The 15,000-nt window shown below is 34.0% G+C and overlaps 3 protein-coding genes across 6 annotated transcripts; 2 read left to right on the forward strand and 1 right to left on the reverse strand.

Annotated features, from left to right (window-relative positions):
* Positions 1 to 484: 484 nt before the first annotated feature.
* Positions 485 to 2,561, forward strand: LOC117906110 (probable cinnamyl alcohol dehydrogenase 6). Its single transcript, XM_034819060.1, has 5 exons — positions 485 to 661; positions 753 to 866; positions 976 to 1,203; positions 1,671 to 1,959; positions 2,059 to 2,561. Exons 1-5 carry the CDS (start codon positions 567 to 569, stop codon positions 2,413 to 2,415), a joined length of 1,083 nt encoding a protein of 360 aa, XP_034674951.1. The 5' UTR covers positions 485 to 566; the 3' UTR covers positions 2,416 to 2,561.
* Positions 2,562 to 5,869: 3,308 nt separating this feature from the next.
* On the forward strand, positions 5,870 to 7,624 carry LOC117907423 (UPF0496 protein At1g20180). Its single transcript, XM_034820959.1, has 2 exons — positions 5,870 to 6,001; positions 6,467 to 7,624. The coding sequence occupies exons 1-2, from the start codon at positions 5,953 to 5,955 to the stop codon at positions 7,531 to 7,533; spliced, it is 1,116 nt and encodes a 371-aa protein (XP_034676850.1). The 5' UTR covers positions 5,870 to 5,952; the 3' UTR covers positions 7,534 to 7,624.
* A 1,963-nt stretch (positions 7,625 to 9,587) lies between these two features.
* LOC117907856 (protein Abitram) lies at positions 9,588 to 13,806 on the reverse strand. 4 transcript variants are annotated; one of them, XR_004650070.1, is made up of 7 exons: positions 13,499 to 13,805; positions 13,240 to 13,288; positions 13,021 to 13,147; positions 11,848 to 11,918; positions 11,671 to 11,743; positions 10,564 to 10,692; positions 10,302 to 10,366 (listed from the first exon to the last, which is right to left on the reverse strand). XR_004650070.1 is itself a non-coding variant. In XM_034821518.1 (6 exons), the coding sequence occupies exons 1-6, from the start codon at positions 13,653 to 13,655 to the stop codon at positions 10,253 to 10,255; spliced, it is 597 nt and encodes a 198-aa protein (XP_034677409.1). In that variant the 5' UTR covers positions 13,656 to 13,806; the 3' UTR covers positions 9,588 to 10,252. The 4 variants fall into 4 exon arrangements, 3 of the variants coding, with proteins under 3 accessions (XP_034677409.1, XP_034677410.1, XP_034677411.1); XM_034821518.1 differs by lacking the exon at positions 10,564 to 10,692 and having other exon boundaries at positions 9,588 to 10,372; positions 13,499 to 13,806; XM_034821519.1 differs by lacking the exon at positions 10,564 to 10,692 and having other exon boundaries at positions 9,588 to 10,366; positions 13,499 to 13,802.
* Between the last annotated feature and the right edge of the window lie 1,194 nt (positions 13,807 to 15,000).

Raw genomic sequence — 15,000 nt, forward strand, 5'->3', positions numbered from 1 at the left:
AGGCCCGGGGTTGACTGACACGAGAGAGCACACCACGTCGGCCCATTAAAAGTTCAAAACAAAGTAGCCCAATCTCAGGCTGAAGTTTAAAACCGAGACTCGCCTTTATTACTTCTGCTGCTGCATGCCCCACATACGGATTTGAGTGAGTGGAGGTAGGTGTTCGTTGAGGTAGGTTTTGTCTCAAATTAATACTAAATTGAAGTTTTGGTCTTTTCTCTTTTTCCTAATTATTTATCTTTGCTCCATAACCGGTGTTCTCAGAGTGAACTAAACGAGAGACACCTTGAAGAAGCATCTTCCTTTTCTAGATGGCTTTAATTGTAGCAACATCAAGGGGGACGGCGCTTTCCATTTATTGGGCAGGTGGAGTGGTTATTCAATCGGATCACAGACTGGAGGTAGCTAGAACAGGGGCTGAGTAATATTTTGACCTACCACATGGCCCGAGCTTTATTACTGCCCATATAAGTATGGCATCCAAATTTCCCCAAAATGGCACAAGCTCAAAGAAAAGGGTAAACCCACATCTCAAGCCCCTGTTCTTTCTTTCCATACATAGATATATGGCTCAGACAACCCCGAATCACACACAGACTGTTTCTGGGTGGGCAGCTCATGATTCCTCCGGCAAGATCACCCCGTACGTCTTCAAGAGAAGGTGCATGGTTTCCAAAACTTTTTCTCTGTGATTCAATTAGAACAGTTAATTAGTAACCGATGAACTGATGGATTTGTGATGACAATGGCAGAGAAAACGGCCCCAATGATGTTACCATTGAAATCTTGTACTGTGGGATATGCCACACTGATCTCCACCATGTCCGGAATGACTGGGGCATCACCATGTATCCGGTTGTCCCCGGGTAGCTGTCCATATAAAACTCTCTCTCTTCTCTTTCTCTGTATGTATGTATGTATAATGTATGTACCCATAGGATTCATAATTTTTACTATTGAATATGTGGCATTCAGGCATGAAATTACTGGGGTTGTCACCAAGGTAGGAACCAACGTGACAAGGTTCAAAACAGGGGACAGGGTAGGAGTAGGATGCTTGGCGGCATCATGTTTGGAGTGTGAGTTCTGCAAGAGCTCTCAGGAGAACTACTGTGATCAGATTCAGTTTACCTACAATGGTATTTTCTGGGATGGTAGCATCACCTATGGTGGATACTCCAGAATGTTGGTTGCAGATCAGAGGTAATCCTCATCACTCTCTGCTCCTACTATTTCCCTAATCACTCTCTGGGATTTTCATAGTATTGATTCCTGCATAAATATTTTCACTTCAAACCAAGATAGCAAAATCAAATTGTCAGATTTGTCAAGAGAATGTCCAAAAAAAAAAAAAAAAGGTACAATTTTCGGCTAAAGACCATTTAATAAGAACAACCTAGCTTGCCGACACCATCTATCAACTAAATGTAGAGTCTTTAATGTCATGAGATGCCAAAAATCAAGGTGGTCTCCATTTTCTATCAGTACTTCAGCTCATGTGGATGAGCTAGCCTTATTTTTTAGTGACTGGACCTTCACGTGATTAATGAATTTGTTATTGAAGATGGCAGGTAGGCCAGTATACATACTGAATTGAGTGTTTCCCGTACAGCTTTGAACTTGCCGATACATGTAATTTAATATTTGATATATTAATTAATCACGTGAAGGTATGTGGTTCGGGTGCCGGAGAATTTGCCAATGGATGCAGTGGCTCCAATGTTATGTGCGGGAATAACAGTGTACAGCCCCATGAAAGACACCAAGATGCTAGAGTCACCGGGGAAGAAGCTAGGAATAATCGGTTTGGGAGGACTGGGTCATGTTGCAGTTAAATTTGCAAAGGCTTTTGGCCTCCATGTGACCATCATCAGCACCTCTCCCTCAAAAGAGAGAGAGGCGAAAGAGCGCCTGGGCGCAGACCATTTCATAGTTAGCACCGACCCCAAACAAATGCAGGTCTTACTCTTGTCTGACTATATCTCTATCACCTACAAAATTGACCATTAAGATAGAATTTATTGGTGATGTTTTTGTTAAATTTGGGAATGGAGACAGGCAGGGAAGAGGAGTCTGGACTTCATACTGGACACAGTGTCTGCGAACCACTCCCTGGGGCACTACTTGGAACTGCTGAAGGTGAACGGGACAATGGTGATCGTAGGCGCACCAGAGAAGCCCATGGAGCTGCCGTCTTTCCCTCTGATATTCGGGAAGAGAACGGTGAAGGGAAGCATGACAGGAGGGATGAATGAGACGCAGGAGATGATGGATGTGTGTGGAAAGCACAACATCACATGTGATATCGAGGTGGTGAAACCAGACCAGATTAATGAAGCCCTCGAGCGCCTTGCAAACAATGATGTTCGGTATCGTTTCGTCATCGATATTGCTGGCCAGTCTCCAAATCTTTAGAGATATGCGGCACTTGGCCTTACCTTAATTAATGCTTAATTTATGTCATTGTACAACAACCCATGGGTTGCAATTATGGCAGCTGAACCTGCCTAAATTTGAGACCAAACCAAACAGTTGCCCAATTTGTTTTTCAGTTACCCATCTATCATTTTTATTCCTAGTTATTTTAGTACACCTATGCTAAATCTATTTGGTGAATTAACTTAATAATTTAATTTGAGTTATTAAATAAATTAAATATATTTGATAATATAACTTAGTGACATAATTTAAAATAAAAAATAATTTTTAAGTAATAAGTAAAAATAATCAACTTATTTTTAAGTTCATATTTTTATTTTTATTTATCTTAATTATTTTCACAATCTCTTATATATTTCACGACTTCTATTATTACTTGATCTCTTTTATCTTAATTATAATATATGAAAATAAATATGTCAATTTAAAATTTTAAAATAAATTTTAAGTGATTTTATAAAAACACTTTAATACTTAAATTAAAATTAAGTAATAAATTTTAAATAAATACTTTAAGTATAATTTAACTTAAAATCAACTTAACTTATTAAATAATATATATTAAATTTTACTAAACACCTTTTAAATGTAAAAATTAATCCGATATATGATTTTAAAAAATTGAAAATCCACTCCTACATGAAATCCAATAATCTAAAATATAGAGGTGAGTAAATGGGTTGTTATTTTTAAGTTACTAATTTTCAGTTAATTAAATAATACCGCATAAATGTGATATATGTAAAAGCTTTTCCGGGAGAAGAAAAAAAACCCATAACTTTATTAAAGTAAATGTCAAATTATATTTATGGAATGAGAATATATTTCATTAAAAAAAAATCATAATAATTTCTATATAAAAGATGGTAAATCTTGTATCCATAAAAGTTATTTTTAAATATTTTAAAATTTGAGATAGCAAATAGTTTTTTTGACATTTTAATCTTAAAAAATAATTATGTTTTAAAATAATTTTAATGGTAATTATCTTTGGAAAGGCTTCCTCTACCTTGACGTTGAATGGATGTAGAGACGGCCGAAGTTCCCAAGTCTAGAGAACACGGTTGAGTGTTGAAAAGCTTATAATATACTTAGAAATTGTGGGGATGATGGATGTTTGTTCCTTCATGCCTTCGTACAACTTCCCTAGCTTTCTCATCATGTGTGAGACTTCAATTTTGATTGCAACATTATTTCAAGACGTCAAAGAGTGCAAGCAATAATGTTTTAGGTATTTAAATGGCAAGTCTATATGGTATGGACTTTCTTTCAATCATGATTCATGTCGCTTGGCTGGACATACATTATTAGAAATAATTCCATTATTTGAGTTTGTGTTTACTTTCCAACAACATGACCCCTATTTCCTTTGACAAATACTTAATTATATATTTTTAATAAAAAAAATTTAATTTAATTTTTTTAAATTTAGTTAGAGTTTTTTTTTTTAAAACAAAATCATGTATACACGAATAGAAAATAAAGAAAAACATGATATTTTTAATTTTTAATGTGCTGCGATGATCAATTTTATCCCTATGTCCACATGGTGCACCAACACTCGACAATCTATTAATTAAAAGAAAAAGAAATATGACAAAGTTCTAAAAAACTTCTCAATTACGACCCCTTACTAAAACAAAAAGGTTAAAATATATAATATGAACAAAAATCTCTCGATGTAAAACAAAAGGGTTAAAACATGTAATAGGATAAATTCGTCAATCATCACATAAAAATATGCCCCATTGAATTCTATAAGCTGACTAGACAGCTTAATCCCAACATTCCAAATCAAGCGTAAAAATTGATTTAGATTTCACAATATAACATTTTTAATTACATTTTGCTATATGATAAATTATAAAAATAGTAAAATACCATTAAAAACATTTTTTATTTATATTTAAAAACTAACTTACTTTACATAAAATGTTTTTGATAAAAAATACTACCATAAAAATATACTAGCTAAATCCAAGTACCCATCTAAGCCATAGCATGTGTTATTGATTTTTATTTTTATTTTATTTTTTAGAAGGTAAATATTAATTAAACTAATTTTGAGAGGACTAGAAGCTCTTCTTAGTATTCGAAAGCTTTATTTTACAAAACTTTAGTGTTTTAACAAAATTTTAAAATCACTTCTTAAAAATCTAGAGTATCACTTTAATGATCTCTATAAAATTACTTACACGTGATTTTTTTTTTAATTATTATTATTATTTTTATATAATACATCACCAACACTATTGTTGTGTTTGAAAGTACTTTCATAGTTTTAAGAAAATTATTGTTTCTTTGTGAATCATTATCAAATGATTTTTTAATATTACAAGTGATTTTTAAAATTTTTAAAAATATTTCTTAAATTTTATCAAACACCTAATATTTTATTTAAAATATTTTATAAATTAAAAGTGTTTTATAAAATTACTATCAAATAGATTATTAGTATATGTTTGCTAGTGATTGTTGGAAATATTTTCAATATTTTTAATGTTTAAAATTTTTTATGTTTCAAGAATTAAAAAAAAACCTAAAAATACTTTTTAAAATGGTTTTCTAATACACTTTTAATTTATAAATAAATATAAAGTGATTTTCCTTAAAAACGTTTGGAATAGAGATCCCGAACTATATAAGTAATTTTTTTTTTTAATGAAATTACTACTAATAAGAACACAATGCATTATAAAAACTTTAATTATGCTAGAAATGTATAATATAAATGTTCTTAATAATCATAAAAATTTAAAATTTATGATATCCCGAATATTTTGTATCATTTTGAAGAAATATCCTACCAAACTTGTATAGAAACTTAACCCCAAAGATCATGCACACTAATCATCCATGGATAACCAACGACCTCCAAACCTCGCATAAAATCAATTCAAATATAAAGTAGAAAATAAAATTTGGAACTCTAATCCATTTGATCATGACAATTATCTTCTTCCCATGATCTGTTCAATCGAGGAGCGCATGCCACATCTTCCATGGATAAACCACAATAAAAGTAGGGGGTGGTGACGTAGAATAGAAAGTGATGTGAATATTAGAAACTCCAAACACTTGTTGACGTGGCGGACAAATCAGCCATAATTCAAACCCAGTTACCCAGGCACCCATATAAACCAGCTTAAGCCGTTAACAGTCGCTTTCTTCTTCCTTGAAAAGATATACAAAATCCAAATATGAAAGCCCAGAAACTCAGCAATTAAAGGGGCAATGTTGCGGTAATTGCACCACTGGCATAAGGCTTGGCTCGGGTTATTACACGTGGACAACACACCGTGTGGAGGTGGCTGTCGTGCTACCAAAGCAAATCAACTGAGGCGGGGTTAACTGCCAACTGGTTTCTTGTTCTTTTCTTCTTCAATTTCTTGAAGCCAAAACGCCCTCACCCCCCTCAAACGTTCTCTCGGCTTTGGCCTCTTTCTCTTCTATTTAAAGAGAAACAAAATACATTGGCTTTTCATTCATTCTCTGGCCGACGTCGTTGCGCAGATGAAAAATATTATGTGGCGGAAGTTCAAGTCTCACTTTACAAGGGCCGGTGAGTTCGATGATCATCATCTTTTACAAGATTTTCTTTAATTTTCTTTCTCCCATTTTTTTTTGAAAAATATTCCATCAGCTTCATGGATCTTCTTTTTGGTCTCTTGTAAGGCTAGATCTTTGATGGGGTTTGTGTTATGCAGATTAGGTTTTCTGGGTTTTTACCTCAAGTTCTAAATTTTCCATATTTAATTACTTTTAGTCATGTGTTGGAGAATTAAATTTGTAAAACGAGGGCCAAAATTCTAGGGTTCGGGGATTTTTTTCTTTTTCCAAAAATTTTCTAGGGGCCTTCGCTTTTTGGGAAGCTTTTGATTCATATGTTTGAAATACTTGAGTATTAATTCCTGGGATTTCTTAATCAAAATTTCTGATCATGGAAAAAATCTGAAGAAGAGTCGGAGAGTTGATTTCTTGATGCGCATTCTATGTTGATTCAACGCGTTTTGTTTTCTGTTGTCAGGAGGATCTAGAAAGGGTGGCGTGGATAGCTTGTGTACGAAGTCAAACGTGAATGAAGAATACATGGAAGCCTTCAGAACCAAGTCTTACATAGAAATTCACAGCAAAGTTCAGGGTCAGCTCATGAACGAACTCCCCTCCTCCTCCTCCTCCTCCTCATCTTTTCCTTTCTATATCCATCTCTCCGACTACCTCCTCGAGCCATGCCAAGAAACCCTAGCCAACATGATCCAAACCCTAAATCTCCATCACCTTCTTATTGACTACTTCCAAGCCAGCTTAGAAGCATGCAAGATCTGTGAAATACTCCTCCTAAGAATCCATCAAACACGCGCTAATTACCAAATAATCAAAAGGGTAATTAAGCTAACCAAAAGGCTTGATGATGGCGAATACTACACCACAGAACAGTATGGAACCATATTCAGAGAGCTAGCTAAGTTCTCAAAGCTCACCAACCCATTAATGGCCGCTGGCCCTGTGCAGTTCCATGATATCCATGAAAGCTGCAAGACTTTGCTGCCTAAACTCGTATCGAAAAGCAAGAAAACCCGAAGGAGAGCGAAGCTTAACCGGCTGTGCAAGAGGGTTGCAGGGTTTAGTCTCATTATCTCTTATAGTGCAGTGGCGGTTGCTCTGGTGGTGCTGGCGATTCATAGCATAGTTGGCATTGTGATAGCACCAGGGCTCATGGGTTGTTTTGTGGGTGCAGTTAGGAATAGGTATGTGTTTGCTCGTAGGGGACTTGGCACGTGCTTCCTTGAAAGACTTGGGGAACAGCTGGATGCTGCAGCAAAGGGGATTTACATTTTGGTCAACGATTTTGACACCATGAGTCGACTGGTGAGCAGGTTATACGATGAGGTAGAACACAGCAAAGCCATTGTTGATATGTGTGTTAGAAATGGAAAGAGCGAGATGTTGATGGAGGTGGTGAAGGAATTTCATGTCCATGACTCTTTCTTTCTGGAGCAGCTGGAAGAGCTTGAAGACCATATCTACTTGTGTTTGCTCACCATAAATAAATCTAGAATGCTTGTTATCCAGGAAATAAGGGACTCAGAGTAGTCATCATTTATGTTTCTGTCAGCAGTGTCTGGATGTTGACCCGCTCAACCAATTTAGAGAACGGGTCTTTAGACTCATCATCAAAATTATATTTGTTCATAAATTTTCAAAGTATATAATAATTTGTTTAACTTTTTAATCGAAAGCAACTTGCTTTTAAGGCTTTTTATTTTTATTTTTTGTTAACTTATTATTTATTTTAAAAATATTTTAGAAAAAATCAAAATATTTAATTTTTTTCTTAATGCTAAAATAACCATTGATTTTTTCACTCTTTAGAACTTAATAAAAATAATATATTAAAAAAATAAATAACTTAATATTTAATACTGTCAAATATTTATGACTTTTACACCTAGTAAGTTACTAGGTGTTAGTGGATTTCATTCCCCGTGCTTGTTAGTGGATTTCATGGAATTTTTATTGAAGTTTCTCACATTTATTATAACTAAAAGTTATTTTCAAGAACTTGAAAGTAGAATTGGAGGATAAGTTTTTGCTAAATGGTTATGTTGTCCACTAACTTCTTAAATAAAATATCTCTGTTTATATTTGTAAAACATTAATCTAAAATATATCCTTTTTAAAATTAAATACTATTTTAAAAATAATCACAATTTTAAAACTTACTAAAAATATTCCAAAAATTAATAAAAAATTTAGAAATAAATATAATTTTAAAACTTATCAATAACAAATTTTGGAATTAAAAAATAGAGATAATTATGATTTAGAACTAGTTAAAGCAAATAATGGGTCTAAAGTTTGCATATTGAGCATAATTAATGTTAAGAACATGAAATATGAAAAATAAAAATACCCTTAAAAGAAATCAAAAAATGTGAATGTATTTGTGGGTCCCATACTTTTGACTTTTTTTTTTTTTTTTTTACTTTTATATAATTCTTTCTTTCTCCGATCTTATCCCTTTACTTTCCCTTTTGATATCAAGTGTCACTTTTGTTTCACCTCTTTAATTTCTTTTCTTTAATATTTTTTCCATTTATCTTTTATTAATAGAATTTTAGTTATATCTTTTTAATTTTTAAAATTTTTCTAATTTAATCCCATTTTTATATTTTATAATTGAATAAGTTAATTAAGTAAAAACTAATATTTTCTATAATTTAAATTCATTTTCAGTTTTATTTCTTATTTTATTATTATTAATAATATCATATTTTAGTAACATTGTTACAAGTAATTAATGAAAGTTTCATTAAAATATTAATATTAATAGTAGCATTTTTAAAATATAATTTCCATATGTTTAATAGGGAGGACTAACCATTTTTTTAAAAGAATTTTTGCATATATTTTACATTTTGATACAATATATATTGTTATGATATGAAGCAAAAAAAAAAAAAATCATGTGTGAAATCATTTAAAAATAATAATTTTAATATTTTAATTTTCAAAAATAAATTAAAGTTACTTTTCAAAATCAAATTTTATGGATTAAATTTATTTATTTATTTATTTTAAATATATATGTATTTTCAAAAAATCACTAAAGAATTAAAAACTTAAAGGAAAAAACATAATAAGTAGAATGCATAATAAATGATACTTTATACAATTTCTATGTACTTAAAATCAAGTAAAAAATATACGGGTTTTTTAAGCTCATTCACAGTTGATTCTATCAATGAATAGAAATTGATCTTCTTTAATAAAATTAATCAAAACTTGTCGAAAAATCGATGTAATATCAGAATTTCATTGATAAATCAATAAAAAAATATAGAAAATTTGATAAATCTCAAGATTTGCTTGATAGTTGTCGTGTCAAGGTGGCCAATGCACGGAATTTTGCCCATAAATCACGACATCTGTGTCCTTGCTCTCACCATTGTTATAAAAGGGTAAAACGGTAACTGGCTTATTAGATCCAAACGACTTTGGGCTTGGATAGGGCAGCCCGACCCTGATTTGTTCAGGTCCGTTTGACAAATTACAGATTTAATAAAATATTCACTAAATCCAACCAATCCTTTTCCTCGTTGGTCTTGGGCCCTGTGTCTAAGCCTTTTGACAAGGATGGTGCTACATGGGGCTAAACACATCATGACTTCTGCCATTTTGCTTTTATCATACACCATATTTATTACAAGAACGGGTTTACTCTTTTGGCACCCAATAATCACGTGACAAAAAGGTTGTTAAATTGGCGATGCAACGAACATTTTTCCATTTGGCAATACAACTAATAGTGGGGACGGTTGTTTGAGCCCAGCCCAAGGTTTATTCCACACAGTCGGCTGAGCTTAGACAGCACAGCAGCAGTAGAAGGGCTTAGCTGCTCTGGGCTGAGCCCAGGTAGACCCCAATGCTGATACTCTTCCTTGGAGGGAAGACGATGGGATAATCATGCTAGCAGTCACGCTTGCATATCAAAAGAAAGGCTGATAGCGTGAACACTTTATGCATGAGAAATATTTCTAAAATGTATGTAAAAAAAAAAAAAAACATTAATTGGACGAGGTATTTCATTATTACAAAAATAATGCAAAACTAGCACACCAAGCATGCCATCTTACCCACTGAGACTTCAAAATTTTGGAACCTGACATGATTAAATCTTCAGTAATGAGTGTACCTTACTAGGGGAGCATCGAAGGAGGTAGCAATGACAGCAAATACTAGGATAAGTAAAGTCATGGCATTGTCTCCTTTACTCGAATTCCTCAAGGGGTAAAGAAATCCAGCAATCAGGTCAACACACTTCTTTCAGTTTCTTGTATTCTTCAATGTCAATCAGCGAAGCCTTGACCTTGAGCCAATCAGCTGGTTTTGGCATGATAATTGCAATGTATCCTTCTCTGTCAGCCTGCAACTTGAGACAAAAGGGTCAATGAATAGCATACAAAATATTCAGCACAAGACATTGAATGGAGAAATTACATAAAGCAACAAAACTGGTTGTAAATGCTACCAACTTTATTACATCAATGGTGCTACACAAATAGTCCTAAGAGTGTGTTTCAATAGGATGGATAGCAGGCATAGAAAGGAAGTGGATGCTACCAGCATCTGTATCCTCTCTTTCCTTCCAGTATCGTAAGTCCTCAATTCAAATTATTGGGTTTTTTTTCCATTGTCCTCATCACTGCTGCTGTCACCATTTCATCATGGCCATCATCACCATTGCTACCACTGCAACCAGACCACCATCAGTGCCAACAACAATGTTGCAGCTAAAATTATCATTAACACCACCATCAAAAGTAAGTGCCAATTCTCATCCACCTAACCCAGAAAGATGTCATTATTATGAAGGCATGAAGTTGCCATTCCAACTAACTGCAGAATTTCCACCCAAGACTCCTTTCCACTATGGTTTAGAATAATTCTGATAGCAGACACAACTTTAGATCATACACCAAATTCTGATGGCATGGTTATCATAGTAAGACACAGCTTGTACAATCAAGTAGGATAGTGGATGTGGTTGCTTTTCAATATCTGATACTCCTTTGAGAATGATATACATATTCTAAACTAATAATAATAGGCATCAAAGAATTATGAACATATAAAGAGGAAGAAACTAGAAAGAATGTTGTTATATTAGTTGAGAAATGGCATTTGATGGTACATCTAATTCTCGAATATGTTACCAGTAGAGGATATACTTTATCCCTGCTCATAACTCCTGTTAATTAAATTTCTTGGTTAAGACTTGAAGAATTCCTAAGAACATATTTATGAAACTATTGGGAGTGGAAGTTGGAACACTTATCTGTACTCTCAGCTGTTAATCTTAGGTTATTTCTGGATTAAAAGGACCATAACTTTGGGTACAATTTGCCAATAGAAGTGCAACAAGAATGGTATAGCAACATGTATAAGACAATGCTCCAAGATATTCCCCTAGTAGTTGATCATAATTCACAATAAAGAAGTGGGAAGCAGTTGAAAGCACATGACAGACTATACTGCATGATTTTCTTTGAGAATAGATCATCTTTGATAGGGGAAGCTACAGTAATATGATGGGCACAAAATAGGGGGAAATATGAAATGCTTGCAAAGTCAATTAAGTAAAATTATCATAGTCAATCACACAATTTTTATAAAATGATGATCTCTGCATAATATAACTCAAAATTAGTATCTTTCAGTTCTTCTCACCGATGAATTAAGCAATCCTGGCTGCTTGATTAATCTATCATTCACTTCCAGTAGACTGCCTTTTACACAACATCTGTCAGAAGCCACAGACCCCCTCAACTTTTAGCATCAAAAGAAATAACAAGCAAAAACAACAAAATATCCCCAAAATGGAAAGAAGAACTAAATGAACGCCACCTCACTATATAAGAAGCATCATTGGTGCACACTTTACACAAAGCTGAGTTGGATTCAAAGTGTTGTGCATTCTGCATAAGAATATCTCCAACTTCAATAAGCACAACTTTGCTATATGTATAAATGTAAGTATGTGTGTGAATGAGTGTGTGTCTATGAGAGAGAGAGAGAGAGAGAGAGAGAGAAAGAGGGAGAGAGATTAGCCTCCAATTCAACATCTAAAAATAATTGCAGCTCCTACCATTTGGTAACACAAATATAGTCCAAATAACTTATTTGATTATGTGATACACTGATCCATAATGTAGTGAAATACAACAGCAAGAAATGAAAAAACTGCACAACAAGAAGAAATGAAAAACTGCCCCAAAGTCACCAATCCACTCAAATAAATGAACTCAGATATGCCCTTCAGTAAATAGAAAAATCTTTGTGCAGCTCAAAGTCCTAAAACTGAAGAGCCCAAGCCAATTGACACTTCTAACAATTATAGATTTTCAATCCTTTTTCCAATGCAATTGGGCAGCAGATTGGTTTCAAATTGACCTAAAATAATATACAAGTCCGAACACAGCCCAAACCATTGCCAATCTAGACAGATAGGAAATCCAGTACACATTAGTAGCAACATTGCCTCCTTTAGTCTAAAGCCCACTAACACATTAACTCTCTAACACTGAACACATATGAGTGCAATGTCATTAAAAACTGGAAAAAGTTCAATTTCAAAAATCAATACATGAAAACGCTCCTATCACAGTAATCCAAAACCATACCCCATTATCCTATTCCCTGAGTATAATTTTGGCAGTTTCATATTTCAGAACCTAATTCAACTGCAACCACAAATCCAAGCAGAAATCTTGGTTCTTCTATGAGAGTGCTATATGATTTTGATCAGTTTTGGCATAGACTTTGAATCAACTGGAAAAAAAAAAAAGAAGAGAATTTAAGTCCCAAACTAATACAGCTAAATGTACAATTATTCACTTCTTACTGTTAAAAGAACTCTAAACTTAAAATTCCTAACTAGAACTGATAATATGTAAGATCAAATTCACCACCACTCTATCAACACTATAATAAACTTGATGAAGGAAGATAACGAACAGTATTATCATTATTATTATTAAAATCAATTATAGATTCTCATTCAGGTAAAATTGCAATTACCTTCTTGCGCTTTCCGGTAACCTTAATCCCACTTCGATCAGTCTTCCCAACATTGAAATCAACGGCTGTAACTCCTCCTTTCTCCGTAAGAGCGACGTGCGAAGGAGCCAAACCGATTACGCACAATCTTCTCATCGCATGTCAAAGAAAACTTCCAAAATCAACTAATTTTTGCAAAAACGAATTATGCGAGAACAAAGTTAAAGCTCAGAACTGTACCCATTGGCATGGCGATAAACGTACTGATCGTGTCCTGGCTTCATAAAATCTGGATGAACTCCATAAAAGCACAATCAGAACGGAGACGAAACTATTCACTGTTTGGTTGCCAAGAAAATGAATGGCAGAAAAAAAATAATAATAATAATCCAAGTCATTTTCTACGTTGAACTCAAGTAATCCACACAGGTGTAAAACCAGAAATTCAAATATTTTCGATTGTTTTTCCAACATTTTCTCAGCAATGAAACACACTAACCTGGAGCGAAATAGGAAACGAAGTTGGATTGAACAGCAGAAGGGGGAAAGAGTGGAAGACTGTGTACATCAGGTACCAGCAGTCTCTGCAACTCTTCTTCTTCTCCTCCTCCTCCTCCCGGATTGTTTGATTCGACGGCGTCACTGTGATCTTCCATTGGTATCCAACGGTGATAAAGATTCTATGCCAGGGCTCTCGTGTCTCGATGAGTTCAGTGTTCAGACTTGCCTTTATACTGCTACTGGAAGAAACCGAACGATTCAAAATGGGCCTCGATTCTGAGGCCCAGCTTATACCAATTTGATTGGTTTAGAGTTCGGGCCGTCCAAAAAGGGATCCACAGAATGCTCATATAGGAAGATACTTACAAGAAGTAGATTTCTTTCTCATTTTTTTGAAGCAATTTTTTCAAATAGAAATGAGGCATAAAATCCGTTTAGTATTAATAATATTGTGTGGATACATAAAGATATTTTTGAATTAATAAATGGAAAGAGAGACATGTTGCTCCCTCTTCTACACCTTTGACAACTAACAAGTGGAGGACTTATGTGGGTGATTTCACTCTAAAATATAGATAAGGGCTGGTTTGAGCGAGGATGGTGGTAAGGTCAAGCCCTCTCCAATGACCAAATTAGTCATGGGTTTATAAGCAAAGATGAAACTAAATGAAAGTAACTTGTTGGTTGAATGATTGTTACATACTATTCCTCTTCAACTTCTTTGTTTTATTGCTCTAATCCAGGCACCATGAGTGTTTTGATAATGGTTGTAATGATGAACTTAAACCCTAACTACGTTATAGGGATCAATGAGCGACTCTTTTTGTACCAAGTCAAAAGACATGGTATTAGGACTTGTTATATTTAATATAATGACTTGGGAGATTGATTTCTATGATCCTTAAATCTAGGAAGAAATGAAAGGATATGGGTTTCCTTTTGGTCAGAGAAGATTGGGAGGGCCTGAATATGCCAAATAGTATCCCTCCTATGCCTTTGTCTAAGGGTGGTGATGATATAATGGCCCCCCTTTGTGTTTTTTGTTCTCATTTCTACTGTTATTATTGTCTCTTGTTTGATCCCCTTCTCCAAATTGTGATTCTGTATTGCACCAAAGTATTTAGTAGAATGTTACCATACTAATTCCCAATGCAAACTAAAATAGATAGCATTTCAACCTCATTATTTCTACTTTAAACATTCATCAAACACATTATGAATTTCATTTCCCATTGTTTTTAATTTACTTTGTCCTAGGCTTTTTTGTTTCACACCTTAGTATATTTTTTTAGCCATTCATAGTGGTGTTTTTACTTGCACAATCTATAGAATAATAAAAGGCATCTACCTTCTGGTACCTTCATTTCAGGAGCGCCAAATTCAAACCCCACCATCCACCAGGCTTAATCTCTCCTCCTCCTTTTTCATCTTCTCCATGGCCAGCTACAGTGCAAGTGATGAGGGGATAACTGGAAGGATGTTTCTCTGTGTTCTTTTTCT

Source organism: Vitis riparia, chromosome 18 (genome assembly GCF_004353265.1).
Source record: "Vitis riparia cultivar Riparia Gloire de Montpellier isolate 1030 chromosome 18, EGFV_Vit.rip_1.0, whole genome shotgun sequence".
Lineage (NCBI taxonomy): Eukaryota > Viridiplantae > Streptophyta > Magnoliopsida > Vitales > Vitaceae > Vitis > Vitis riparia.

What these genes read in the sequence shown, in the direction of transcription:
- LOC117907423 (XM_034820959.1), top strand. Translation starts at nt 5,953, where the DNA reads ATGAAAAATATTATGTGGCGGAAGTTCAAGTCTCACTTTACAAGGGCC. An exon ending in GTCTCACTTTACAAGGGCCG is followed by an intron (nt 6,002 to 6,466) that starts GTGAGTTCGATG and finishes TTCTGTTGTCAG; the next exon opens with GAGGATCTAGAAAGGGTGGC.
- LOC117906110 (XM_034819060.1), top strand. Translation starts at nt 567, where the DNA reads ATGGCTCAGACAACCCCGAATCACACACAGACTGTTTCTGGGTGGGCA. An exon ending in ATGTTGGTTGCAGATCAGAG is followed by an intron (nt 1,204 to 1,670) that starts GTAATCCTCATC and finishes AATCACGTGAAG; the next exon opens with GTATGTGGTTCGGGTGCCGG. An exon ending in CCGACCCCAAACAAATGCAG is followed by an intron (nt 1,960 to 2,058) that starts GTCTTACTCTTG and finishes GAATGGAGACAG; the next exon opens with GCAGGGAAGAGGAGTCTGGA.
- LOC117907856 (XM_034821518.1), bottom strand. Translation starts at nt 13,655, where the DNA reads ATGGAAGATCACAGTGACGCCGTCGAATCAAACAATCCGGGAGGAGGA. An exon ending in CGTTTCCTATTTCGCTCCAG is followed by an intron (nt 13,289 to 13,498) that starts GTTAGTGTGTTT and finishes GAGTTCATCCAG; the next exon opens with ATTTTATGAAGCCAGGACAC. An exon ending in GATGCTTCTTATATAGTGAG is followed by an intron (nt 11,744 to 11,847) that starts GTGGCGTTCATT and finishes GGCTTCTGACAG; the next exon opens with ATGTTGTGTAAAAGGCAGTC.